Source organism: Micromys minutus, assembly GCF_963924665.1.
Source record: "Micromys minutus genome assembly, chromosome: 29".
In the NCBI taxonomy this organism is placed as follows: domain Eukaryota; kingdom Metazoa; phylum Chordata; class Mammalia; order Rodentia; family Muridae; genus Micromys; species Micromys minutus.
This window is the reverse complement of record NC_137964.1, coordinates 20,460,991-20,488,633: the sequence shown is the minus strand read 5'-3', so window position 1 is coordinate 20,488,633 and position 27,643 is coordinate 20,460,991. Positions and strand designations below refer to the sequence as shown.

General features: G+C 48.3%; 1 protein-coding gene across 1 annotated transcript; it reads right to left on the bottom strand.

Annotated features, from left to right (window-relative positions):
- Nucleotides 1-27,643, bottom strand: LOC308439389 (uncharacterized protein). Its single transcript, XM_080941177.1, has 5 exons — nucleotides 27,554-27,643; nucleotides 14,224-14,322; nucleotides 11,978-12,095; nucleotides 6,460-6,543; nucleotides 1-180 (listed from the first exon to the last, which is right to left on the bottom strand). Exons 2-5 carry the CDS (start codon nucleotides 14,296-14,298, stop codon nucleotides 128-130), a joined length of 330 nt encoding a protein of 109 aa, XP_080797303.1. The 5' UTR covers nucleotides 14,299-14,322; nucleotides 27,554-27,643; the 3' UTR covers nucleotides 1-127.

The following is a 27,643-nucleotide window of genomic DNA, read 5'->3' as shown; positions in this document are numbered from 1 at the left end:
ACTGGGGGACACAGAGCTGTCTTGACCTTGCATCCTCTGGAGCCGCAAGTGACTGTCTATTGATTGCGAGTTGCCCAGTCTGGGGTTTGATGCAGTGGCCATCAGAGACACATTAATGGGTGGATCCTTATTGGTTTGATCTCCTCCACCCTGGGTTGCCGCAGTCCATCCTCTCTAAACCTGCAAAAGATGAGGGTTTACGATTTTATTCATGTTATAGGAAATATATTAGCATATGTTTATTGTACACAATAATAAATTTCATACTTTGTGACGTTTTAATCCAAGTGTACCTTATATTTGAATACACTACTCTGTTTGCACCATATATATATATTTATATATAGTATCATATACATATGTATCATCTTTGTTCCTCATGAGAGGAGGATCTGTGTCTTCCTGAGTCCTCATTTTGCTTGACTCAATGGTCTCCAGCTCCATCCATTTCCCTGTGGTGATGTAATTTCTTTCTTTATGACTAATACCCTACTGTGTGTGCATGCTACCTTCCTTTATTCTTTCATCTATTGGAGGGCATCCAGCTGAGTCTGTAACTTGAACACTGACAATACTGCCGCAGTCAGCATGGATGAGGGAGCATCTCTGCACAAGGCAGTCTGCCTCAGGCTTGAAGAATAATCTGGAAATGGCCTTCTGAGGACCCAAGATCACTTAACAAAAGCAGCTTCTCATTCCAGGGGCTCCTCACTGTCTTAGTTACTCCCTTTTTTCTGCGACAAAATAAACCATCAAAGCAACTTAGGGATGGACAGGTTTGTTGTGGCTCAGTTTAAGGGTACAGTCCACCATGACGGGGAAGGCATGGCGGCAGGAGGGTGAGGCAGCTGCTCACATTGTGTCCGCAGTCAGGCAAAAGAGAGGGAGGTGGAGCTGGTGCTCAGCTCACTGTCTCCTTTTTGTTTGGTCTAGACCTCCAGACCACAGAATAGTGCTGCCGGTATCCAGAGTGAGTCTTTCTAGCTCGCTGGAGCTAGTCTAGAAACTTGCTCATGGGCATGCCCAGAGGAAACTAAGGCCCACAGAGCTTAGTAGGCACCTGTGGGGCTGGATGCAGAGAAGTGCTTGCTGCTCTCCACAGCAGGAACTGGTGTACCTGCCAATGCATGTCCTTCTAATCTCCTACCTAGACCCACAGCTTCTTCTGCCCTGGTTACACACCCACAGAGGACCCGTGCTTCCCAAGAGGAGGAAATTGAATGCAGTAAAGACAGGTATAGTGCCCCGGCTCAATCTGCATCAGGAGATCCAGGCAGGGGGCTCACAGGGGCTGACCAGGACAACTCCACCCCACATACACACTCTCTCAGCTGGCAAGTATTTCTTTGTCTCTGTGACATTTTGTGCCGGTCTTTTGTATAAATCAAAGAAGAAGAGTGAGTCTGTCTTACTTAGGCTGTTAACAAGAAGCCAGAGGGGCAACTCAGTCACCCCCTGGAATTTGAACTTTCAGTTGCATAATTTGTGTGTGTGTGTGGGGGGGGGGAGTTGCACCAGAAGACGGTTGCCCTTGTCCTCCCTAAGGTACCATGCTGACAAGTTTTATGTCAATGTAGCATAAACCACAGTCTCCTGAGAGCAGGGAAGCTCAGTTGAGAAAATTCCCCCACTAAGTTGGCCTGTGAGAAAGCCTATGGTGCATTTTCTTGATAGAAGATTGAGCAAGCCAAGCGGAACAAACTAAGAAGCACCATTTCTCTGGGGCCCCAAGTTCAGTTTCTGCTTCCAGGTCCCTGCCTGTAGTACTGGACTTTTCTTCATGATGCACTGTAAGTTGTAAGATGAAATAAATTCTTTCCTCCCCAAGTTGATGTCACGGTGGTTTTTACCAAAGTAACTGTTTATCTTGTGCTTTGAGGTGGAGGCTCTCACTAGCCTGGAGCATACCAACTAGGCAGACTGGCTGGCCAGTAAGTCCCAGGCATCCTCCTGTCTCTTACCTACCTAGTGCTGGAATTAGAAGTGTGAACCACCATTCTGTTTTGTTTTGTTTTTCTTTTTTGTTCTTTAATAACATGAACATTAGGAACTGAACTCCCATACCTATGGTTACAAGGCAATACTTTACCTACTGAGCCATTTCCTGGCCCTTTGAGATTTGTGACATTTTGCAAACACTTTGAACAGTCTTTGTTGTATGCTTTTAAATTTAAAAAAAAAAAAAAAAAAAGTTTCTTTAATTTTTAAACAACTCTTACGGTAAACCATAGGTGCATAATGAGTGCTTGCTAATTGTGTAACTGGCAGGCACAACAGTGCCATCCTCATCACCACACACACAACACACACACACACACACACAACTGAAAATAAAAATAAATCTTAATAAAATACAAAGATTGTCTTGCTGAGTTGGGGTTTGGGATGGGACATTTTCCCCTCTGGTCAAAGGTTTGAACAGTTGGTATTAGCTGGTAGTGCTGTTTGTGGAGTTGGTGGAAACTTTGAGGAAATTTTGAGGCGGCAGACACAGAAGACAGAGATGGGTCACTGGGGGTAGGGTCTTAGAGGGTAATGGCCTGGCTCTAATTTGGGGCTTCTAGTCTGGCTTTCTGTGTCCTGATCTGCCAAGGTATGAGAGACATCATACTATGCCACCATGAAGTCTACCCTCCCTTTCCCACCACGATTTGCAGGAACTGTAGACCAAAATTAACTCTTTTCCCTTAAGTTGCTTCTAAAGGCATTTGGTCATAGTAATAACAAACGTAATTAAGACACTTCACTTAACAGAGGGTGAGGGAATGGGTGGGGATGGGTGCAACTGTATGCTCCCACCTGCTTTCTCCAATGTGCGCTGTCCCCATGATGTCCCCCAGTTAGGGGTCTCAGCTTTGCATCTCTGATTGATGCTCTATAGAAAGTGAGCTTCCTTCCTTCTACTTATAGGTCTGAACCAAATTCTAAGCATGGCTATTATTGGCCAGAATTTGGTCAGGTACCTGCCTGTGAGCCAATTAGCATGGCCAAGAGATATGGCAATGTGGTCGGCCACCCTTGCAGGTAGTAAGAGAGCATGAGAAGAATGTGAAGAAAGCTTCCTCAAGAAAGCATAGGACCCTAGGATGTAAGATGTGGGGGAGAGAGGTTGGGTGTTTGGACGTTAGGACACCTTTTGCTGATAGGATGCTACAGAGACATGTTCTGGGCTGGAGAGGTGGCTCAGTGGTTAAGAGCACTGACTGCTCTCCCAGAGATCCTGAGTTAAAATTTCAGCAACCACATGGTGGCTCACAACCATCTGTGATGAGTTCTGATGTCCTCTTCTGGTGTGTCTGAAGGCAGTTATAGTGTACTTATATATAATAAGTAAATCTTTTTTAAAAAAATACATGTTCCAGACACTGTGCCAGTATGAGCCATGGCCCTCTGTCACTGTCCCTAGTTCCCACGGGAAAGTTAATCAAGGGTCTGGGCCACAGTGCCCAACCTCAGGTCATTCTTGTCTCTGGCTTCTCCATGGGCAGTTTCCACCCCGCAGCTGTCCCTAGGAATTCCTCCTGCCCACCCTCCCTGATGAACTGGAAACCCTTGCTCTAAGGCTTATTTTTATAGACTCTGCAAACTTGAGCCCCGGCCTAACCCATGAAAAATAACTGGCTTTTTCCCATCTTTACTGACCCCTACTTCTTCCTTAGAAGACTATGAGGAGGAACCCAAGAAGCCCAAGATGGACCTCTATAAACAGCTTCAAAAGGAGTGACCCTAAGGGACTCGGAGCCAGGGCCTAAGCACTCTACTTCCTCACATGTCTCTGAACCCAACCCAAGTTAGACGCTGAAGGCTGGACAAAGACCTCTACAAGGCCACAAAAAGTGGCTCATAGCTAATTCTGCTCAGGCCAGCTGAAGTGGCACCATCAGACCCAAGAGCTCCTTGGCTGAGTTGTCTGGCAGGAGCTTCAAAGCTCTTCGAGGATCCAGGCCAAGTTTCCTTCTCATTAAAAAAAAAAAAAAAAGAATAAAACAGCAACATAAACAAACCCTGGCAGAGGAGAAAGCCACAGGCCACTTTCACCTTCTGGGCTTGCCGGAATGGAGGTGCCCAAGGCCACCACGACCCAGTATAACATACCCTGTACTCAGCACACTGAAGGTGAAAGTATGATCAGCAGTTACCCAGGAAGCAATTGCAGGACTAGGTCACAGTTCTCAGAGCTACATAAACACCATAAGGACATAAACACCACACCATCACTTCCTTGGTTTCCTGCGGGGTGAGGATGCAACAGAATAGGGTCATTGCCCTTGTCTCTCTTGTTACAGCTGGAAGTTGGCACGTCCCCATCACTAGTGGCCTTCTATAGACTGGGGTCATAGCAACCTCTTGTGGTCTGTCCATCGAGTGTCTCCACAGAGGGAGCAAGGGTTTCCTCGCAGCGTAGCATCATCCTCAGAGGAAGCCGGATAATGCTCGGTCACCGTTCTTGACTTATTCTCCTGTTCATTTAGGATCCTTCATCTATTATCACAAGCCGACAAGAATCCCACAAGGATTACCTGACTCTCCTCCTGATCGGGAAAGTGGTTGCAAGTCTAGCTCACACCGATGGAGGAGCTACTTTGTGATGGGGCCCAGGTAGGATATTACACCCCTAAGCATCTCTGAGGACCACCATCTCCATTTCTCTGGAGGTTTTCTTAAGGAACCTTGTACACAATAGACATCATTGTAACTAGAAACACTGACATCAGATTCAAACTAAAACAATGTATCAGTTTGCAGAGTAGGACAATGTTTGGATAAGACATCAGATCTGCTGTGAAACAGCTTCCCCAAGGGTGCATGGGATTGCTGTGTTATTTCCTGTGATCCTGAACGATCTCCAAAAGTTGACTCAGTGGTAGAGCTCTCCTCCCAAGCATGAGTTCTATCCTGAGTACTGTTTAAAGTATAGTTAAACCATGTGAAGCTGTGAGTCACATCTATTCTGCCACAAAGAGCTGGCTGAACGCAGCTCAATCTCCACCTGTGCCTCCATTTCCCCACCTTTAAAATGGAGTGGGGAATTTAAATCTCTAATAAGACTGACATTATACAACCTTAGAGGAGCCACATGGCTGATACATGCAAAAGCTTAGCAAGAGTGGTTAGGACTGAAATCAGAAATTTCACCGAGGACAGTGCCCACCAGGAAAGATGACATAAGCTCCCAAGTCCCCAAGATACCCATTGTAGTTAATAAGTCTCATAAACATGTAAGCTGGGTTGGTTCTGTCCCAGCCAGGCCTCGAGGCTCTGACCTACTGACTTCTGCACTCTAGGCAGCCATTGACAAGAAGTATGCAGCTCAGCAGTTCTCAACCTCCTAACCCTGTGGCCCTTCAATAGCTAGTTCCTCGTGTTAGGGTGACCCCCAATTAGAAAATTATTTTCATTGCTACTCCATAACTTTAATTTTGCTACTGTTATGAATCATGATGTAATATCTGATATGCAGGAAAGGATTGTTTGACCCCGTGGGGGGTTGCAAACAACAGGTTGGGAATCACTGCTTTAGAAGCTACTTCTTAGAAAGTTCTGGAGCCTCTTCTTTCATTGTCCCTCAGAGCATGGCCTAGTTGTTTCTTTTCCTGAAATGTGTCCTGGTGAAGGCAGGAGTATAATAGCTTCTACTTTAGCCTCTTTCACAGGGCAGAAAGAAACCAGCCTCCTCTAGTCCTGGTCCTTAGCCTCCCCTTCTTATGCTCCTGGGCATCAGGACCCAAGACTCCATACTCAGATACCCTCTTTCTTGCCATCCACATTTATAATATTTGTCGGGTTTGATGGCTGACTAAGGAAACTAGTAATCCTAATAAGAAGGAAATTAGCATGGTTTAATATCACAGGCCTGTCATCCTGGCCTCTAGGGAGGTTGAGGCAAAAGGACGGCAAGTTCATGGCCACCTACAGAGTGAACTTGAGATTAGTCTGGGTAACTTGGTGAGACCCAGTCTCAAAATTATGGAAGGTACTAAGAGTGGAGGAGCAATCCCCCAAAGATAAATCCGAATCCTAAATTAGACCCCAGGATGTGACTCTTTTGGAACTAAGAACATTTAGGTGAGCTGGCACTGCCCATCAGAAGAGTTGGTACACAGAGACACGTAAGAAAGAAGCCACTTAAAGAAGAAACAGAGGGGCTTGAAGAACCACAAGTTGGGGGATGCTTTAACCAGCAAACAGGACAAGAGGCAAAGGGGCAGCTTTCTGGAACCTTCCGGGCCAGTCCGGCTGAGCACACTCTTCAGAGTCTGTCCTATGAATTTATGTTATTATCTCACTCCCCTCCCCACTAACTCCAGACGCCCCTGCTTCCATGGCTCACGGATACTAACATGCCTGGTAAATAACCGCAAGGAAGATTCTCCACTCGTCCTAAAGAATCGTTGGGGCTGAAGGGACAACACATTCATCTAGAAGATGGAGGCTCATCTTCTGGATGCAGAAATTTACCCCGGGGAAGCCGCCTGGATGCCTCATCTCCTGGATATGAGTCACACACAGAGCCGGTAAATACTTGAGCAGCCTGGAGAACACCTGCAAGGGAAACACCAGGGGGGTCAGGAGAACCACACTGACCTCCCAGTAGGTCAAAGACTCAATAGTCACAATTAGGCAAACAGGAGCTGCCCTATGCCTAAATGTAAGTCTACACCAAAACCAAAAAAAAAAAAAAAAAAAAAAAAAAAAAAAAAAACCCAAAAAAAGAAAGAGTTTGCTGTCTGTACCTAAGCCACTCCTATGAACCATTGGCACTCCCTGTGCAGAGCACAGCCCAAGCTGGCCAGAATAGGAGGTGTGAGCTGCTGATGGTGGTGATTCCAGCAACCATGAGTCACAGGGGCAAACAAGCAGGCTGGCTCCGGGCCCTGGTGCTGAGCGCATTGTCTGTGAGGACGGACAGGCGGGGGTTCCCTGCTCCAGGTTGTCTGTCTGAAGAGGAGGCCTATGCCCCAGGGAGAGGGGCACGCAGCTCCTGGGTGTAGAGAGGGTTGTGAGAAGGGGAGGCAGCCAGCTTCGAACCACACAGGGAGGAGTCAGCTTTTCGTTACCATCCCAGGGTAGGAGGGAAGGAAGGCAGGAAGTGGCTTTTGACCCGGGGATGGGGGGAGGCAGCTGAGGCGGCCAGTGACCGGCCCTCATGACCCTGCCAGGTGAACAGGCATTTCATCAGAATTTCCTGCTTTCTATTTCAGGGGAGCTCCTGGTCCTGGCATTGCATCCCTGTGCTAACCACTGCTCTGATTCCTTGGTCCTCAAGGTTTCTGACAGCCTGGTGCTTCTGGGATTGACCTGGTCTGAAGTGTGTCAAGAAGGTCTCCCTGTCCCTTTCACCGTCCCTCACCGTCTGCCTAGGGGCAGGGTTCTTTGGGAAGGATGAACAGGGTTATAATGGATCCTAATGGGCCTTCATCTGGCACAGGGCAGAGTCTAGTGTGGAGCAACAGAAGGGTCAATGGGAACAGATGTGTTGCTCAACCTCTAAGGATTCACACACCCAGCCCACACCTGTGTGAGCCATCTAAATACGGAGAGCACCCTGGGCCTTCGGTAACCTGCCTGTTCTTTACCTAAGTCCCCCTGTGTAGGAACAGAGCCTGGTAGTCAGATAGAAAGAGAGATGAGTTCATGCCAGCCATTGGCTGCAGAGGAGACAGGACTGAGGGGAGGGGTCAGCTACCAGGAGCTGGACAGAGAGAAAGCTGTAGGGAGGGACAGAGATGCAGGGGATGGTAACAGATCATATATAAAAGATATAGGTCTGTAGGAATATATGTAGATGATAGAGAAATTCATAGATTGTAGCTAGATGGAGAATTGATAACTAACAAGCAGATTTTAGACAGATAACAGATAATTAATATATAGACAGGTGATTGATAAATGATGAATTGGTGACAGATAGATAGGGCATAAGATAAAGCAGTGGTTCTCAACCTTCCTAATGCTGTGACCCTTTAACACAGTTCCTCTTGGAACTCCTCTTGACCCCCAGACTGAACATTACTTCCATTGCTACTTTATAACTGTAACTCTGCTACTGTTGCCAATCATAATGTAGATAGCTAATGGGCAGGAGAGACCGTATGCAAACCCCCAAGCAGGGTCAGGACAGGTGCTGCACAGAGATGGAGTCTCACTTGTACCACGGAGCCGGCTCCCTGCTCTGAAGCCACAGTGACTCACTTCTGTAACACAGCTATGAGCTGAAAGCTTGGGTAATGTTACTCCTTCCTCACAAGTCCTAGCTCTACCTTCATTCACCCTTAGGTCTTTCCAAGTCTGGCTCTGAAAGCACACCTACACGTCACCTGTTAGCTGCCTTCTCGACAGCTAAGAGGAGAGCTGGAGGCTAGGGTGATGCCCTCTCTCTTGCTGGGGTGCAGGACATATTTTGAGTGGTAAGGCAAGGCTGGGGGGGGGGGTAAGGGGGTACTGTATATATGTTGCTTTGAGTTCTGCAGCAGAGAAACAGAGGCCAGGCGCTAGAGTTCATTCCCTGTACTTTCTGGAAACCAGCAAAGAACATTTGAGCGTAAAGATGACCCCCCAACCCTGACTCTCAGCCATCACAGCCGCCACCCAGCCTCGCAGTGGAGCCTGCATTTCTCTAAGTCTCTTGTAAGGATGACTGGCTGGCGCCTCCCGGTCCCCAGCCCCATGCCTGCTTTCAGACCACCCAGAGTGCTCCTTCAACCCCACTCCTTAGCCCACCCGCCCACTCACCACACTTCCCCCCAGCCTCCACTAATGGGAATCTGCTGGGGGAGAAGCTTTTCACAAAACAGCCTTATGATCCTGGGATCCTCTCAAGGAGCCCCTTAAAAAGCCAGGGGCACCAACTGCCTGGCTACAGGCCGGGCTGTGTTCTGAGTCAACCCTGGAGGAAGGCTTTTGTCCCTCGGCTTTCCCAGGCCCCCTGCTACGTGCCTTGGTAGCCGCTGGTATTGTCTTATAAAGCTTGTCTCTGTCTTTGTGGACAGGGAAGGAGTCTTTTTATATGTGTGTTCATCCCCAAGCCCTGGGAGATGGAGGTCTATAAAAGATACCACTGGACATGCTGGACATGAAGCCTCTTCCCCCATCCCCCACAAGAGGGCAATAAAAAAAAAAGTGTGTGTGTGTGTGTGTGTGTGTGTGTGTGTGTGTGTGTGTGTGTGTGAGAGAGAGAGAGAGAGAGATGCACTCGAAAGTCAGAGGACAACTTGGAATCAGCTCTCTCCTTCCATTAGGTGGGTCCCAGAGGTGGAACTCAAGTCATCAGTCGGGCTTGGCTGGCAGCAAGTAACTTTACCCACAGAGTCATCTTGCTAGCCCACGCTGGAGACTTTTAAAGGGGCCAAGGGAAGTGTGTCACAGCCAAAGAAAACAAGAAGTTTCAGGATCCTTTCTGCATGCCCTTAGGAAGCATCACCAAACCTCTGGGAACCTGTCTGTCTAGACAGGGGACTGGGGTGATAAATCCCACCCATCCCACACTCTGATCCCAGTCCCCAAACTGGATGACCAGCTGGCTAGCTTGCCCTCAGCACTCAGAACCGAGAGCCTTCAACAGTTTGTTTTGGGTGAGTGACAAGATAGCAAGTGCGTGACACCGAGGGCTGAGGAGATGGCTCCGTCAGCAAAGCCCTTGTCTTGTAAGCGGGAGAGCCCGATGTTGGATCCCCAGAATTCGTGTTAAAGGCTAGATACAAGGTTCAAACTTGCAATCTCAGCACTGAGAAGGTAGAGACAGAAACATGCCTGAGGCTTACTGGCCAGTTTACCCCACTTATTAGGTAAAGTTCCAGCACAACAAAATGTGAATGGCACTTAGTGAATGGCATTCAAGGGTGCCCTCTGGCCTCCGTACACATGCACAGAAATGTGCACACACAGGCACACAGAAAGTGGTTCGGGGGAGAAAAGGAGGGGAGGCGCTCTCAGGACACAAAAGAACACAAGGTTTCAACAGGGTTCATGTAGTGAGATCCAGCCTGCCTGTTTTGTGTAAGCATGACTCCAGAATGAATAAAGTGTGAGCAGATATAGGAGGAGTAACTATATCGTGAGGATCCAGTGACTGTCATGTCTCCGCCGGAAGTTTGTATTTTTACAGAGTTCTAGTCACCTTACTAATTGTTGTGACAAAAGCAACTGGAGGAAGGGTTTATCTAGGCTCACAGTTTGAAAGTACACTCCATCATGGTAGAGAAGGCATGGTGGCAGGAGCATGAGGCAGCTGGTCACACTGTATCCACATTCAAGAAGCAAAGAGAGATGGATGCTGGTACTCAACTCACTTGCAGCTTTTTATTCAGTTCAGGACCCTAGCCCATAGGACAGTAGCAACCACATTCAGGGTACATCTTCTCTCCTTCGTTAACCAGGTCTTAAAAGACCGTCATAGCCACACCCAGCAATGTTGCTGTTGTGATTCTATGTCCTACCAAGTTGCCAATGAAGATGAACCATCTTGCCTAAGTCTTTTCTAATGGCCATATATGTGAACAACAATGCAAGTGTGTTTGGGGTCCCTGCTTTCTCTGAGTGATAGTGAGAATCCAGGAACAGATTGTCAAAGAGAAGTGAGGACAAAGTAAGGCCTCAGAGTGCAAATGCTGCTGTAGTTGGTGACAGGTCTGTGATAACATCCATAGCCTTACAGGAGTGAATAACATCCATAGCCTTACAGGAGTCCAGTACATGCCATCATTGGTCTGCTTCCTTTATGTATCATGGGAGCCACAGCTTCTCCCGGGGTTCCACAATGGGCATCTTCAATGATGGACAGGAATCATTTCTCTCAGGAAGACCCTAGTGAGGTACCATGCAAGAGTTCAGAGAGGTCCTGGTCTCTGTGGCCTCAGCCATAGATGGCCCTATTCTAAAATACAACAACCCCAAGACAAACTCCCTAGACCCTACATAGCACCATCACCAAGCTTCCAAGATCGTGGGCACAGGCTGCACCTGGCCTTGTCTCTTTGCACCCATGGGCAGGCTGCTGAGTTTCTACCACTATTCTCTGGCTTTGAAATAGGGACAGTGACCACAGTCTTCTTGGGATCTGTTGGGTGAAGGAATGCAGAGTTCAAGATCACACTGAGTTGGGACTGGTGTCTCAGGAACAAAGACAATGCAAAGCAAGAGCTGGCCAGACTCCTACCCATAGCATTCCTTTGCCTATCTGTCTAAGAGTCTGTGACCTCCCAGCCCTAACCTGGATACCTCAGAGATACCCACTGTTTATGAAATAAATACAAATGGGAACCATGCTTCAAAGAGGCAATACCTTCAAGAGTTGGTCAGTGTGAGTATGAGTACCAGATCAAGAGCTCAGGAGTTAGGTAAGGTAGGCAGAGGGGGCCAAGAAGGACCCAGGGGTTGGGGGGAAGGCTGAGATGGAATACCATCCTTTTTATCTGGCTCCTAAGACACCTCCTTACCTGCCAACACACACCTCTAGTGATATCAATATTGCTTTGTCAAACACAACTCATTTTGCAAGTCCTCAGGAGAGCAAATGGTCACCTGCAGTGATTGGGCCCACCAGAGACCCTCTCTTCTGATTTCAATTTTATTATTGACTTGGGGAGCCAGCGGAGGGTGTCCAGAAAACCCCTCAAGGTTGGCCCCAATTCTATGAACACTTACTTGCAGGTGCTTCCAATCTCCACAGGAGTTGGCTTTGCCTTCAGCATCAAAACAGAGACCTTGGGTGTCTCGAGGGATGACTCAGAGGTTAGGAGCACCGATTGCTCTTCCAGGGCATGGATTCAATTCCCAGCACCCACATGGCAGCTAACAACAATCTGTAATTCCAATTCTAGGGGACCTGATGCCCTCATACAGATATGCATGTGGGCAAAATACCAATGTGCATGAAATAAAAATAAATTAGTTTAAAAACAAAACAAACAAACAAACTGAAACCCAGTGATCTGTTTGCCCTAGGTCACTCAGGTCCCTATGCCAGAACTATCCTGACCTTCAGGGACATGAAATCTCTTCCACACAGACATGCATCCCAGTGTGAGACTTCCATTCTCTTCCTCACTGTCTTTGTACTGTCTTCCTTCTCCTGGGAGAACTCTGGGTACTGGGGCCTGGAAGAGAGAAGAGGGTATAAACATTAGGAGTATTAATTCTGCCAAGGGTGCAGCCAATGTGAAAGTCCAGGGTGGAAATCCATGCTTGGCAATTTCAGATGTCTCTTTCAACCTCCAAAGCACAGGGTTAAGGACGACACTATAGATTCTCGAGTTTGCCTAGGCCAGCATCCTAAAGTGAGCACACTCATCTCTCCCTGGTATCCAAGCAGTCTGGGCCTCCCACGGGTTGAGGGGCCAGGGAGACCACCATCTTCGCCCAGGTGGGAAGAATCCCGCTTCCCACACAGTAATTAGGCTTCCCAGCTCTGCCCTATACATATAATTACACTGCTTCCCACGCAGGGAAACAGAGGCAGGGGCCAGAGCCTTCTCTGTTGCAACTGGGGCATGGCCCCGGCACTCTTATCTCACTGTGTGACTGGGTGCAGGGTCACCCCAGTTGACCCAGGGAGTTCCCACATTCATGGTGACTAGAATGGATGTCATCTGCTGTCTGCACTGAGGCCCTGCAGGCATTGAAAGGGCCAAGTTGAGTACCAGGACTCAATAGTTGAATCTCATCTGTAGGGCACAACAGCTCCATCTTGCAGTCAGACCTGGGCCCTGACCCAACATTGAGAGCTTTGGAAAAGCTGATACAGAAGCTCTGGTTTTTATGAAAATAGTGAATACTTTGAAAGTCACTAGAGGTCATGAGCAAATTCACATTTTTAAAACCCCTGTATAGAACAAAGGAGACAAGCCAGGTGCACTGAGCCTCTAAGAAAGGTGGCACAGGGTTTCTATTCCTGCACAGACATCATGACCAAGAAGCAAGTTGGGGAGGAAAGGGTTTATTCAGCTTACACTACCACATTGCTGTTCATCACCAAAGGAAGTCAGGACTGGAACTCAAGCAGGTCAGGAAGCAGGAGCTGATGCAGAGGGCATGGAGGGATGTCACTTACTGGCTTGCTCCCCTGACTTGCTCAGCCTGATTTCTTACAGAACTCAGGACCACCAGCCCAGGGATGGCACCACCCATAATAGGCTGGGCCCTCCCTCCTTGATCACTAGTTGAGAAAATGCCTTACTGGCTCTCATGAAGGCATTTCCTCAACTGAGGCTCTTTACTCTGTGATTACTCCTGCTTGTATAGAGAAAGGTGGCCCCTTTAATCCTAGCATTCAGGAGGCAGAGGCAGGCAGAATTCGAGGCCAACCTGATGTACAAAGCTAGTTCCAAGACAGCCAGGGCTACACAAAGAAACAGTGTCTTGAAAAACAAAAACAAAACAAAATAAAAGAGAAACGAAACAGAAACAAACAGGAACAGGGGCTGAGTAATGTAAAGCTAAAGTCAGGGTTTCAAGTATTTATTACTTCTGTGTGTGTGTGCGCGTGCACGCACATATGTGTGAGTGTGTGGTATGTATGTGTGTGAGTGCGTGCGTGCGTTCGTGTGCGTGTGTGTGTGCGTGTGTGTGTGTGTGTGTGTGTGTGTGTGTGTATACAGGAATGAAGTGGTTGCCCTTGTAGCTACTGTTTAAAGATCGAAGAGATGGACTAGGGACATATCTCAGTTGGCCAATGCTTGTCTTGCGTACATGGAACCCTGGATTAAATCTTCAGTACCACAGAAGCTGGGAGTTGAGGCTGGACAGATAGCTCAGGGGATAAGAGCATGTAGTATTCTTGCAGAGGACCTGAGTTTGGTTCCCAGCACCTATGTTAGGCAGGTTGCAACCACTCCCATTTCAGGGGGTCTGATGCCCTCTTCCACCTAGACATCACACTCATGTGCATATGCCCCCACACAGACAGGTATGCACACACATACATAAATAATAAAATAGATATCTAAAAAAAGAAACTAGAAGTGGTGTGTGTGTGGAGGGGGGTGTCTATCATCTTGGCACAGGTGAGGTGGAGGCAGGAGAATCAGGGATTCACTCATCCTTGGCTATATAGTGATTTTGTAACCAGCCTGGGCTACATGAAATCCTACAAGCAAACAAAGAAAAGAAAGAGAGAGAGAGAGAGAGAGAGAGAGAGAGAGAGAGAGAAGCATGTAAAATAATACTATTCAACCCAATAAGCCAAAGTATTATTTAAATGTATATTCAGAGGAAATGGTTACAGACCTGTTCCTCTGGGTACTCCATACATAGGTGGCACATCCTTCGGTGTCTTGTCCCCAGGTGCCTTGTATTCAACATTTCTCCATCCACATTGGGCTTGTTCTGGAAAATCAGGAACCATAGGTCCAGTCAGGATATTGGAGGCCCTGAGAATCAGTGCTCAGGCCAGAAAGTGTACTCACTGCCTGTCTCACCAAACAGCCGGAGGACAATCCCACACAGTCCCTCTTGCTTTATTATCCCATTCTTCATCAAGATCACACTGACTGGCTGCCCCAATTTTGGCTCTGCCTCTCAGCCGTCTCCCTCCAGGATTCCCAGAATCAACTCCTGCAGCCTGTGATCCCAGCGCCTCAACACAAGAGAGTTCCATGAAGCTCTCTTGGCAGCAATAGTATCTTCATACAGGCTGCATCCCACATTTTTGCTCAGTCAGAGGGGCTCCCATTGCCTTTTCCAAGGCTCTGTTTGAACCCCAGATATCTCTTCTATAACCCTTAAACCAAGCCAGATCACTCTCCCCGTCCCCAAATGTACCTTTCTCTGCAGCACAGGTTTGCTGCACAGTCCTCAAAGGGGGAATTCCCTCTCCTGCCCCAGCCTGCACTTTTTGAGCTCCCTTTGAGGTCTGTCTGGTGGGAGCCCTGGCAGTGATGCCTGTTGCCCTTCTTGGTTTGCTCTAAAGGAAATCAAGATTTGAGGAGAGAAATCCAGTGCCTGGTCCATGTGTTCTCAATGTGTGGGTTCAAACTACTGAGCTAAGGTTATCAGCCAAGAAGTCTGAAAACAAGAAAGGTTATTGCCATTGGCTTGGCCACCCACCATAACTACATGTTAAGACCCTATTGCTGGGCTGGAGAGATGGCCCAGAAGTTAAGAGCACTGGTTGCTCTCCCAGAGGTCCTGAGTTCAACTCCCAGCAAACACATGGTGGCTCACAACCATCTGTAATGGGATCCAGTGCCTTCTTCGGGTGTATCTGAAGACAGCTACAGTATACTTATGTGCATTAAATAAATAAATAAATAAATAAATAAATAAATAAAATAAATAAATCTTAAAAAAAAAAAAGACCCTACTGCTAAAGACACCACACACTTTGCAGGTACAGAGAAATCAACCTGGAATTGACCAGGAGGTGCTTGCCCAGCTACATAGTTTTCATAGCACCTTCAACTTTGACAGCTACCCTTCCCAGAAGGTGCTATGCAGTCTGTGTAGGAAAATCATCAAAGGTTTTATGTAGCCCTGGGTCTAGGCAAAAATGAACCCACTGGTGCAATCATGGTAACACTGCTGATGAAGTAACCAACTGCTCTCTCGACTGGGTTAAGACCTCCTCCACAGGAGGCAATTCATGTCTGTCACTGTAAACATGGTCAAAGGACATGGCCCAGGAAGCCCTAGGCCCTAGGGGGAGACTTATTGATAATAATTCTCTAAAGTTTCATGTCATCAAACGGCCTTTTACATGGTTATTTTTATACCTATAGATTTGTGCTGCTCCCACAGAGAAGTTTCCCATTATGGTGGGCAGCAGTTAATGAAAAGACTCACTAGGGCTTCTATGCCACCCCGTCAAGGCTCAGAAGACATCATGAAAGAACAGGTAGAAAGCATGTAGGAGACTGGGAGGGATCACTCAGAGCTCAGCAGTGGGGACCCTAGATGACAGACACTCTGTAATTACAAAACTTGGCAATGGTCCTGCCGCTTCTTTCTGGGGAAACTATGTACACTGATGTTATAAGAAGAGCCGAGCCCATGGGCTGGCAGAGACCTGCTCCTTCTAGAAGCAGGAACAGATACATACTCCCAAACCTGAACTCTGGAACTTCGCTGTCCTTTAGGCAAAGCATTCTGGGAATGTTTCTTTTTCTTTTCTTTTTCTTTTTCCTTTTTCTTCTCCTGTGCATTTGATAAAGCACTTAAAATCTGAGGTGCCCTCAGCCTCCTGGCTTCATAAACCACATCAAAAGCCTCTTTGGAGATATTTCTCCTCTGTGAAACCTGAAGCCATCAGTGACCTGCTATTATGTGGGTAATTAGGCCACTCCCTGGGCCCAGTGAATACATACACAGGCTGCCAAAGCCAGAAGGAAACAGGTGCCTCCCTAGGTAGGACACCAGTGACCCAGCTCCAACTCCCCACCCTAAGAAGAAAACCTTACTTCAAACATCAGATGACTCTCGAGGGAGCTAGAATGGGGTCCAATCATGCCTTCAAACAGGGGCAGTGGGTGACTGCTCTGGGCTCAGTTATTACTCTGACACAGGAGCTGACCTCAGCAAGCGCTCACCCCACAGAAACAGATCTGTGGTTAATAAACGGATGGTGTGCAGGAGTCCTTCTTTGGGACAGTCCAAATGCCACAATCTGTCCCTGGGGACCAAACCCAGAGGACCTTATAACGCCTGTTGGTCACCAATCCCTCAGCTCCACTCAAGGGTCTGTCCTTCTCCCAAGACACATCCCAGGTGGTCTGCTTAGTGTCATCAAGGCCAATGTGTCTCCTCTTTGTTCCCATTGGGCAGAGACTGTGTATGGGATGGCAAGAGCAACAGCAGCAATCTTGAGGGTAAGAGGGAAGTTAGTCGAGGCTAAGACTATAGATTGAAAATGGCAGCAAATGAAGTGAAATCCTTCACAATGTTTTCGGCTGTTGAATAACTCAGCTCTGGAGTTTTCCTGGTTGTGGCTTTGCCATTTCAGCTAATACCTGACCTGTTGTTGTACATTGTACCAGAGACTACTAAGATTTAAGAATCCTTCCCTTGCCTTCCTGAATGAAGTATGTGTAAGAATTGCTTGGCTCAGATAAGGTCCACCCAGAGATCTCTGAAAACATGGACACAGGAAGAGTTCCAGCCCTTTACCTCCCAGGCTCACACCAGACTGCTTCAGCAAAGGGGCAGAGGAAAAGAAATGCCCCCAAGTGAGCATCCAGGGCCGTGAATGAGGCATTGGGAGTCCAGAGACTGGACTCAGCCTGCCTCTCTCTGAAGAACAGGCTACAAAGCAGGAAGTGTCTCCTTTGCAGCACAAAAGAGTCCCCACGGGAAGCACAGCCAAGAGCTGGAGAAGAACTCAATATCCATGGATTTTTAGAACACATGAGCCAGGGAACCAGCCCCTTCGCTAACTGGTCCTTAGGTAGTGCCTCTGGATGAAGCTGATCTGAACACCAGTCTCCCACTAAGGTTAAGATCATCACCAGGGTTGTGGTGGCACATGCCTTTAATCCCAGCACTTGGGAGCCAGAGGCAGGGGGATCTCTTTGAGTTCAAGGCGAGCTTGATCTACAGAGTGAGTTCCAGGACAGCCAGAATTGCAGTGAGATCCTGTCTCAAAAAAAAAAAAAAAAAAAAAAAAGAAGCCAAACCAAACCAACCAAACAAACCCAACACCACGGATTGTTTCCTGTAAGTTAAAGTGGTAGAGTGTGGTGGCTGAACCCTTTCCTCCCCAGATGAGCTTTGGCTGGTGTTTTATCACAGCGACTAGGACGATGGGCAAGGTTATTATTGTGGTTGATGGAGAGCCACCTGACATCCCTAGCACAGCACAATGGTCACATTTCTTGTTACTATAATTAAAAACCAGACGAGAAGTGAATTAGAGAAGGATTTCTCTTGGCTCATGTTCTGAGCACACACAGCCTCCCACGGTGGTGGAATCAACATGGTATTGTGACTTCTCAGATACTGAAATTTATTTAGAAACAGGAAGTAGAGAACCAACTTGAACAACTCCCCTTCCCTAACCCCCTCTCCCTCCCTAACTCCCTCCCTACTTCAACCCCTATCCTCCACTCCACTCTACCTCCCCATCCCCCACTCTACCTCCCCATCCCCCACTCTACCTCCCCATCCCCCACCCCACCTCCCCACCTCTTCTGCTGCCCCAGAGAGCCAAACAGAACCCCCCCTGCCATGTAACCATCTCCCATGTAACCCTTAAGGCCATGCCCATGAGACTCAGTTTCTCTGATGACGTCTCACCTCCAGCAAGAGCACTGAGCGGGAGGGGAGATGTGAGCAGGTATCAGCATCCATCCCATCTTTGTCTCCTGTCTGAGTGCCCTATGAACAATAGCCTCAACCTCTGGCCACCACGCCTTTCCCTCCACAGTGGACTGCATCCCCCAGCCGTGAGGCAGAACAAACCCTTTCTCCTTGAGTCAGTTGTTCTGTCACAGCACCAAGAAGAGCAAACGGCAAGCATGGCCACAGTCCTGTTTTCAACACCAAAGATCCAAATATGCCCGACATGCTCCTGGGGACAGATAAGACAAATCACAGGTCTCCGGGTCCTTGGGTGAGGTTGAACCCCCTCACAGGAGGATAAAGTCCCTGAGTAGCTTCCTCTTTCACCAAGAAACCCAGATCCATTCATGGGGCCTTCTTAGTACTCAGTGCTGGATGCCCCATGCCAATGACAGTGGCCCCTGCCTCGGGGTGATGAGCAGGCAGGTGCCCATTAACCCAGCCCCAGGCACTTACTTGACTAGCTGACTTGGGAAAGCAGTTGACCAACAGATACCTAGCGCTGCTGGCTGTTACACCTGACGTTCTCCTCCTGGGACAGTAGGCATCTTGGCCCCCATCTCCAGTCTTAGGTGGCAGCTGACTGCCCAGACTTGCCAGGCAAGTCCTGGCTCACTTGTCTCAGTCCCAGCAAGCTCAGCTGCCTCTATGGGCTGGAGAGGATCTGGCATGAATCGCTCACTCCGAAGACAGCAGCTGCAGAATCTAGAGAGCTTGCCCTTCCTCATCCTCTGCCCTTTGACTCTGGTGCCCACTGGGCTTCTGCGCTGGGTCCTTAACAACTACAGTGGAAAGCCAGCTTCAAGGTCTGCCTGGTGTGTTGGCCTGGAGCCTTTAGCTCCAGAATTTCAGTTTCCCAATACTGAGGATTGTGACAAAAGCATTAGGGACAGAGGGGAATGGGGGTGGGGGGGGCTCTGGGACCTATACAAGCACAAGGTCCTGGGTTCAAATCCCTAGAACTTATTTAAGCTGAGCATGGTAGAGGGTATCTACCATCCAGCCTATCTCACAGTGAGATAGGAGGAAGAAGTAGAATTCCCAGAATCCCCAGGAGCAGTGAACCTAGTATACACAAAGGCAAAACAAGAGATCCCACCCCACCCCCAGCCTGTCTCATCTTAAGTGGAAGACAAAGACCTCTCTCTGACCTCGGCATATACAAGGTTGGCTATCTGAATAGGGATGTCTTGACCTCAGGTCCAGACCTCACCAAGCCTTATTTGCAACTGTGTCTCAGCTGAGTTCTTCCTCTCGCCCCCACCCCAACCCAGGTGTGACACAGCCACCAGTAATTTGGAAAGACTGAAGCCAGATAGAATCATACATCTCCCCAGAGCCCAGAGAGCCCTGCCTTTCACGCAGAAAATAATCACAGGCCCACTAAAACCTGCCAATGAGGCCTAAGAGTCTCTCTGCTGTGGTGCTTAGATTTTTGTCAACTAGATACAAGCTAGGGTCATCTGGGAAGAGTGACATCACTTGAGAAGATGCCCCCATCACACTGGACTGTAGGCAAGACTAGGGATCATTTTCTTCATGATGGATGTGGGAGGGCCCAGCTCATTGAAGGCAGTGCTATCCCTAGGCATATGCAAGCCAAAGCTGGGCGAGGTGGCTCATGCCTTTAGTCCCAGCACTCGGGAGGGGAAGGCAGGCAGATCTCTGTGAGTTCGAGGCCAGCCTGATCTACAAAGGCTGGGGTTCAAGCCAGTAAGCAGTATTCCTTCATAGTCTCTGCTTCAATCCCTGCCTTCAGGTTCCTGCCTTCCCTTCATGGCGGGCTGTAAGGTGAAAGAAACCTGTTTTCCTCCCCAGGTTGTTTTTGATCACAGTGTTTATCCCTGCGGCAGATGACAAAGAAAGCCAGAATCCCCAGACGGCCTCTGCTCTGCGGCCTGTTGGGATTCAGTCTTTCCTTGACTATTTTGCGGTCTGTTTTCTTTGAACACCCAGACACTGATCCGGCTCTAGACTAGCCGTCCTCAACCTGTGGGTCGTGACCCCTTCAGGGGGTCGTGTATCAGATATCCTGCCCATTCGATGGATATTTACATTACGATTCATAACAGTAGCCAAGTCACAGCTGTGAAGTAGTGACAAGATATGGTCCGGGAAGTCACCATACCACGAGGAACTGTGTTAAAGGGTCACAGCATTAGGAAGGTCGAGAATTGCTGCTCTAGATGCAGCCCTGACCAGCTAGCTGACTCTTTTCCCAAGTCCAAGTGGCTCTCTTTCACGTGATGCTCTCTCAGATGTCCCTTTTGTTGGTATCAGGAACTGCCTTCACCTCTGATACCAGCAATGACATCATCTACAGGCGACAGGGAACTGTGCATTTGTTGCCATGGCAGTGCCCATACATTCACTGCATACATTTGGTTCTCACCTTTACCTGGCAGCAGTTATGTCATAATTTAAATATAAGGCAGACCCTTCTGTCCCCCTTTCCCTTTTCTCTCTTCTTCCCCCCTTCCCCCATCTCTGTCGCCCTCAACAAACATCTTCCACGTGGAACCTTTCTGCCTGGTCTGGTCTGTCCGTCCAGACGTGAGCTGTGATTCTATCACAACACCTTTGGCTTTGATACTGTCCCTAACTGTCCTGCCTAGGTCTGCAGCTACCTTCATTCACCTCCTTCAGCCCTCTGGGCCTTTCTGCTCTCCCATCATTGAAGATCCACTTGGCTGTTCTCCATGTTAACATGCTTAGGCCTACCCTCTACCTCCTTCTGGAAGCCATTTTGTGGGACTGCAAAGTCATCTGTTTGTGGCTCTTTGTGCCACCCCCCCATCTCATCCCTGTCCCAGCGAAGAACAGAGAATGACCCATCAACAAATCAATGGGTTATCCCCAAGAATGTGAACAAAAAAAAACACAGGGATGAGGCTGGAGGTTATAGGGGTCGGCAGGCAGAGGGATAAGCCAGTGGCAGCTTAGAGTGCAAGACCAGGCCTTGGAGGGCACCTTACCTTACACCACAGAAGCATGGGTGGGGGCTGGCCCACAACAGGTGGACACGTGACTGCCGGAGTGATTGAGTCTTTTCAGGGAAGGGGTCTCCACTACCAAAGCAAACCACAAGGGCCTCCCAGGTTTCCTTTGACCAAGTAAGGGCAAAGTGCACTCAGGGTCCCATGGTGGCCTCTGGTCTATTCTAGCTCCCAAGTTGTCCTGTGGATGAAGGCAGGCAGGCAGAGCACAAGCTTCAGGAACCATTGAATCATTTGCGAGGCTGAGCTGGTTATGTGTAGGTAAGGCCAGGAGGGGCAACACTGTCAGATCCCAGCAGCAGAGGAAGCTCTGCTGTTAATTCAGTAGCCAGAAGCATCCAGAGAACTGTTCAGGAGACCTTGCTTTGTCTCTCACTCTGCAACCCAGAGAAGATCTGCAGCTCCTCTTCCCTGGCTACACACAAGACAGAAAGAGGTGCCTAGCCGCACATGGGGAAGGAGATTGGTACCCCTCTGGCATGAGGTTGTCAGTTCATCCATCCTGCCTTCCAGCAGGACAATGGAGAATTTTTAAAAGGGGTGGAAGAAATGGCTCAGCCATTAAGAACATTTGCTGCTCTTGCAGAGGACACAGGTTCAGTTTCCCAGGTCTTACATGGTGGTTTACAACGACCTATAACTCAAGTTCCGGGAGATCTGACACCCTTCTCTGACCTCCGAAGCCACCAGGTATGTATACACGCACACTTGCAGGCAAACACTCACACACTCAGCCGGCCAGGGAGTCTGCTGGCCAGTAAATCCCAACCAGCCTGCTAAATCCTTCCTTGTAGCTGTCAGGTTTCACTCCATCCCAAATCTAAAAATAAGTTAAAATGGCATCATTACCCTCATTTTGATGCAGAGGAAACAGAAATCAGATCAGAGAGGTTAAGTAACCAGCCTGAGATGCCACATCTGAGGTCATAAATAAACATCTCTCCCCTACAATCCCTGACTTTGAACAGCCCTCTTAAGAGACTGTAGAACACAGATGCTTCTCCATCCAGGGGGAACGATGACAGCCACACAGAGTCTGTTTCTAGAAGTCCCAGTTGACTGCTGACATTTCCTGGGTACATGCTGTTCTGAGGCAGATGTCACCCAGGACCCCTGAACCACATGGGGCTTCTCAGATCACAGCTCTAACATGACTCTTGGGACTCAGTTTCCCATCTGTGAGATGAAGAGATTTCTTCCTCATCTTGTTTCACCAGTTCCTGTACAATCAAGTATCTTGGTTTGCCCCCCAGAGCTCAGTAGATGGATGTGTCAAAGGCTCACTGTTAAAGTGACTCATGTTGGCTTTTAAATGATTTATTTCTGGGATTCTGTCTTACTATTAGTTTGCTGTGATAGATTAATCAACAAGAAGCAACTTAAGGAAGTCGGGGCTTATTTTCGGCTCATAGTTTAAGGCACAGTCCATCATGGTGGAGAGCCATGGTAACCGGATTGTGGGGCAGCTGCTCACAATGCATCCGGTCAGGAAGCAGAGAGAGATGGATGCTGGTGTCTGGCTCACTTTCTCCCTTTTCTTCAGTCCTGTGGTGCTGCTCACAGCTAGAGTAAATCTTTCAACCTCAATTAACCTAATATAGAAACCCCCTCACAGAAGTGACCTGAGGAGCGGCTCCTACATGACTTCTGGGTCCTAGAGTTGACAAATCGAGATTAACCATGAGATGCTTGGGATGTATTAACTGTGGTCGACATGTTGTCACCTTTTCAATGCCCTACCCAAGAAAAATGTCAAGTCTCACGATGCACTGACATTACATGTCACCTTGGAAACAGCCTTGCGCCTGTCCTATTTTTCTGATGAGAAAACCAAGGCCCAGAAACCGAAAATAGCTCAGCCCTAGTCAGGTGGCCCTAGACCAGTGGTTTTCAACCTTCCTAATGCTGCAACCCAGTAAGTACATGTTGTGATGACCTTCACGCATAAAACTATTTTGTTGCTACTTCGTAACTACAATTTTGTTACTGTTATGAATCCTGATGTAAACATCTTATATTGTAGGATAGCTCATACTCTGTGAAAGGACCCTTGGGAGCTTAAGGAGGGTTCAACCCACAGGTGGAGAACCACTGCTTTTAGAAACTGGTAGAGGAAATTTTCAGACCCACTCTCGGGAGCCAGAGGTTAAAGCTTATCCCAGCTTTATGTCCGAATAGGGCAGTTTACTGTGTCACCCTGGTGGGCTCCCTCAACCATGCAGTTTCCAGACTGGGGACAGGAAATAAATAAGGCCAAAAGAAGCAGAGGTAACTGGGATGGTGGACAAAGATATTGGCCCAGCAGCTAAGGAAGGGCAGAGGCCTCAGAAGCATGAGCCCAAAGAACAACGGTAGAAGTGGGTGTTAATTTCAGCAAATTGTCTTTTGGTGTTCTCTGGGGCATTAACGCAGAACAGAATCACGCATTTGCCTCCTTCATTCTTGTGAGGTAATTCTGTAAAGTTTATTTATCTTTTTTTCTTTTAATTAAAGAACTCTATATACTCGGGTTTAAGTGTTGCTCACAGATTGCCTGAAGGGGCAATCCGAAGTCACTTCGCCTGGTGCACTTTCCACCTTTTGAAAGATCTTTTTTTTCAACGCGTTTGTGCGGAGGTGACTGAGCCGGGAAAAGCTGCTCTGTGTCTTTAAACAGGGAGGAGCGATCGGCAGAAGCTGGGCTGTAAAAAGGCTAATGCGCTGTGGAAGAGTAGGAGTTTAATCTAATTTAGTTGGAGGGTGTCTGTCTGCGGTGTTGTTTTTTGGAGTGTGGGAACAGAGGAGGGGAACTGCCCCCTTGAATGGTCCCTTCTACGCCAGAAGCAGTGGGGAGCCGCGCGACGCCAGCGATCCAAGGCCCGGCCTTGAAAGAGGATTAAAGCGATGCTTGATTTGCAATTCACACGAAAGCGCCCCGCGAACCTCTGGTAATATTTCAATCCACATTTCAAGGGAAGTGGCCTTAAAATAGCGGCCTAAATTGTTCTGCCGTGGCCCGGACACTCCTTCATGCACATTTTATAAGGCAGAGGGCCAAGGGCCTTTTCTCTCTGCCCCTCACCACCCCCATCCACCCAGTATCTTACATGTCCTGAAGTGGACTTAAAACTTGTCCTTAAGTTTGGGGCAGCCTGCAATGCTTTGTAGTATGAGGTGTGTGGTTTTTATTGCTCGGAGAGTATTTGCTTGTGCGTGTTAACTAAGTATCACTTCGGATGACTTTAATGTACTACCTACAAAAAAAAAAAAAAAAAAACCGTGAGGCAGTAGTGGGACCAAACCCAGGTGGTTGGAAAAGAGACCATTACTAGTAAGTGGACCACTTTCCTTACTGCAAGGGACAGTTTGGAAATGCAAACAGGAATCTCAACTGGATCCCACAAATAGGAAAATTCTAAAAAAAAAAAAAAAGGCCGGTGAAGGTGAAGCTACCGAGACAAACATTAAGGAGACAGGGCTCTGGTTCATCTTCAAGCTGGTAGACAGGATGTTCATGTCTTTTTATAATCTCTGCCCATGCCCCGCATGCTTACTCTTGCAATTAGCTTGTAACAGGCTAAGCTTCTGGCTTAATTTTTCTTTATTGTAAAAGACACAGTACTTTTTTTTCCCCCTTAAAGAGATTATTTGAGTTCTCTCTAATCCCATTTCAGAAAAACCCTCTCAAAAGTTTATGGCTTCTTCACACAAGACATGCTGAGGAAGGATTCAGCTTTGGTTACTACTGAAACCTATGGCAAAGAACTTTTTTTAAAAAAACTTCTGACTTTACCAATTAAACAGGGCCTTCCTTTCAACTCCCCACCATGCCCAAAATTATTTAGCTCAAGACACTGACTCTTAAAGAGGGTATTCCTTCCAGAACACTTTGTGCTCTTTCCTAGGTAGACATTCACAAAAACTCTAAGCTAATATCCACAGACAGTATTTTGAGATCTCACATTAGATAGATATATTAGGAGACTGGGGGTCCCAAAGTATCGTTTTCTCTTAGATGTTATTTAAAATCATGTTTAATTATCAAGTTTCATTAAAAAAAAATCCTTGCTCAAATTTTTGAGAAGCTTAATAAGATTTCCATTAATTTAAACATAGCCCTATTCCCAGGCTAGCCCCCACCCACCCACCCCAAAGCTTTCTCTTCCCTCTTTTATCCCTGGTTAAATATGTAAATAAAATGTCTAAAGTCGTTCTTCAAAGAAGACAAAAGAAAAAAAAGAGCTGAGGGGAGAGAGACAGCCATAAAATTCCTCCTAGCTCTCCTTAACGCTTGCCAGAGGGGGGCCAGTTTCCGAGCCAGGGCTGAGCAGCAGGGGACCCGGCTGCTCTGGAGTCACACGTCTCAAATCCCACACACAGGAGAGAGAAAAATAAAATATCTTTTCAGCTGGAGCCATCAAAGGGGTCCTTTCATTTATTAGAGTTGCCTTCCACTCTCGATATCTCGGGGCCCTTATTTTTAGTCGCTGTGTATCTGTTGCTTTTCTTTTCTTTTCCCTTTTTCTTTTCTGGGCTGAGCAGATGGAAGAAATTCTGTTAGCTTTTTTTTTTTCCCTCTTTTCTTAATATATTTAAAGGGAGTGGGGGGGGGGAGAAAGGAATGTGAAGTGGTCATGGTTAAAATAATAGGTCGGAACTCTGTAGAAGTAACCAGAGCATAAAAGACCAATTACGTGGGGGCAGTCTCAAATAGCTCACACCCTGCTCCAGAGCTGAGCTCACCCAGGCTACTTCCACGCCCCCACGCCCCAAGGGGCGGGGAGGGGGGGATGTGAAATAAAAAAGAGAGCAGAAGGCAAAAGTGTCAGGAAGGACCCTTTGCAAACCAGCCTGTCTTAAAGCTAAGCGAAGGCCCAGGAATCTTACCTAACTTAAAAGGTTTTGGAAACAGCGTACTAGACTATAAATATCCAAGAAAATTATCCTTACACAAGCTGCAAGCTCTCACCATACCTCAGGTGTTTTCTTGGGTCACTAACACGGTGGTGGGTGGCGTTTCTGACTATGTTAACCTCCGCCTTCCAGACTACTGTTCTCCGGGACCCAGTTTCCTCCCGTGAAAGGCAGAGGACCAGGGGATCCAAAGGTGAGGCATGAGTCTGCCCCCCAGGACTTAGCGGGTCCAGGGCGCGTCCCAGCCTCAGGTCTGTCCGCTAAGTCCGACAAATGAAAGGAGGGAGGAGGAAGGAGAACTAACTCCCTGCATATGGGACGCAGAGGCCTTGTTTTAATTAGTAGTCTATCCTCTGGAGGAAGCGTAGGGCAGGGCGGAGAGGAGGGGTCCTGGGCGGCCTCGCTCCTAACTTGGCTGTTGAAGCTGGCCTCCGAGGGGTTCCAGGCACGAGTGCACCTAACTCGGCCCTGGGGTGTGCAGGACTGGTCGAAAGATGAGCAGGGGGCTGCCCCACTTCAGTTGGGGAGTCCGCACTGGAGGTACTGGTAGTTTTCCAAACATATCAAACGCAGACTTAAATGGGGGTGGGGTCTAAGCAGAGAGTGGGCCACCGCCCTGAAGGCTGTTTATCCAAAGCCAAGAGTCTGCGACAGGTGCCTCATCCCAGATCTCTCGGACATCTAAGGACTGGTGTGGACTCCCACAGTACACTCACTCCCTGTGTGGGGAACGGAGGTGGAAGCTCTAGGTCTTTATCACAGACTAGCGCAAAACCAACCAGGAGACGGGAGCCAGCCCAGCAAGACACAGAAAGGAAAGGTCTCTCCACTCTGCGTGGGAACCAGCCGTGTGCGTGTAGACCGGGACTCAGCCTCCGCCTCCCAGGAGGGCGCAGGCCAAGCACATCTTTCGCCAAATATAAATACACAATTTCCTATAATAAACCCAACCGCTTGGAGAAACCGCCAGTCCGCTTGGCACGATGGCCCCCAACACAGTGGCCTTGGCGGGGCAAGGGTCACTACGATTCAAGCCGAGCCCCTCTTCTCGGGGTGCGGGGTGTCAGCGGCCCGGAAAGTCTCCTCCCCGTCCCCTCCCCTCTTTCTTTGAGTAGACCTTGCAGAAGAGGCCCTAAACTCCCCTCCCCCTCCCCAGCGCTCTGCCCTTTTGAAATTTCAAAGGCAGCCCCTCCCCGGAGTCGGAGCTCCGCGCCCCGGGCAGCAAACCCCCGGCGTCGGGAAGATGCGGGCAGCTTTACAAGCCGAGGGGCCACTTTATGAGCACGGTCATAAAACGCAAATCCCGTGTCTCTTTGAAAGTGCCCTCCGCCAGGGCTGGGTCGTAAAAGTAGAAGATGCGTTCCCCAGCCCCCGACCCCAATGAGGACCACCCTTACCCGGGTCCCCAAACTTCCCGTAACCTTGGCGTCCTTGGGGTACTGGGGACAATCGCAAGCTTTCCCCCCAACAACCTGGGGCGGGGTGGG

What these genes read in the sequence shown, in the direction of transcription:
- LOC308439389 (XM_080941177.1), bottom strand. Translation starts at nt 14,298, where the DNA reads ATGTTGAATACAAGGCACCTGGGGACAAGACACCGAAGGATGTGCCAC. An exon ending in TGGAGTACCCAGAGGAACAG is followed by an intron (nt 12,096 to 14,223) that starts GTCTGTAACCAT and finishes TCTCTCTTCCAG; the next exon opens with GCCCCAGTACCCAGAGTTCT. An exon ending in ATCCAGGCGGCTTCCCCGGG is followed by an intron (nt 181 to 6,459) that starts GTAAATTTCTGC and finishes CATCTTTTGCAG; the next exon opens with GTTTAGAGAGGATGGACTGC.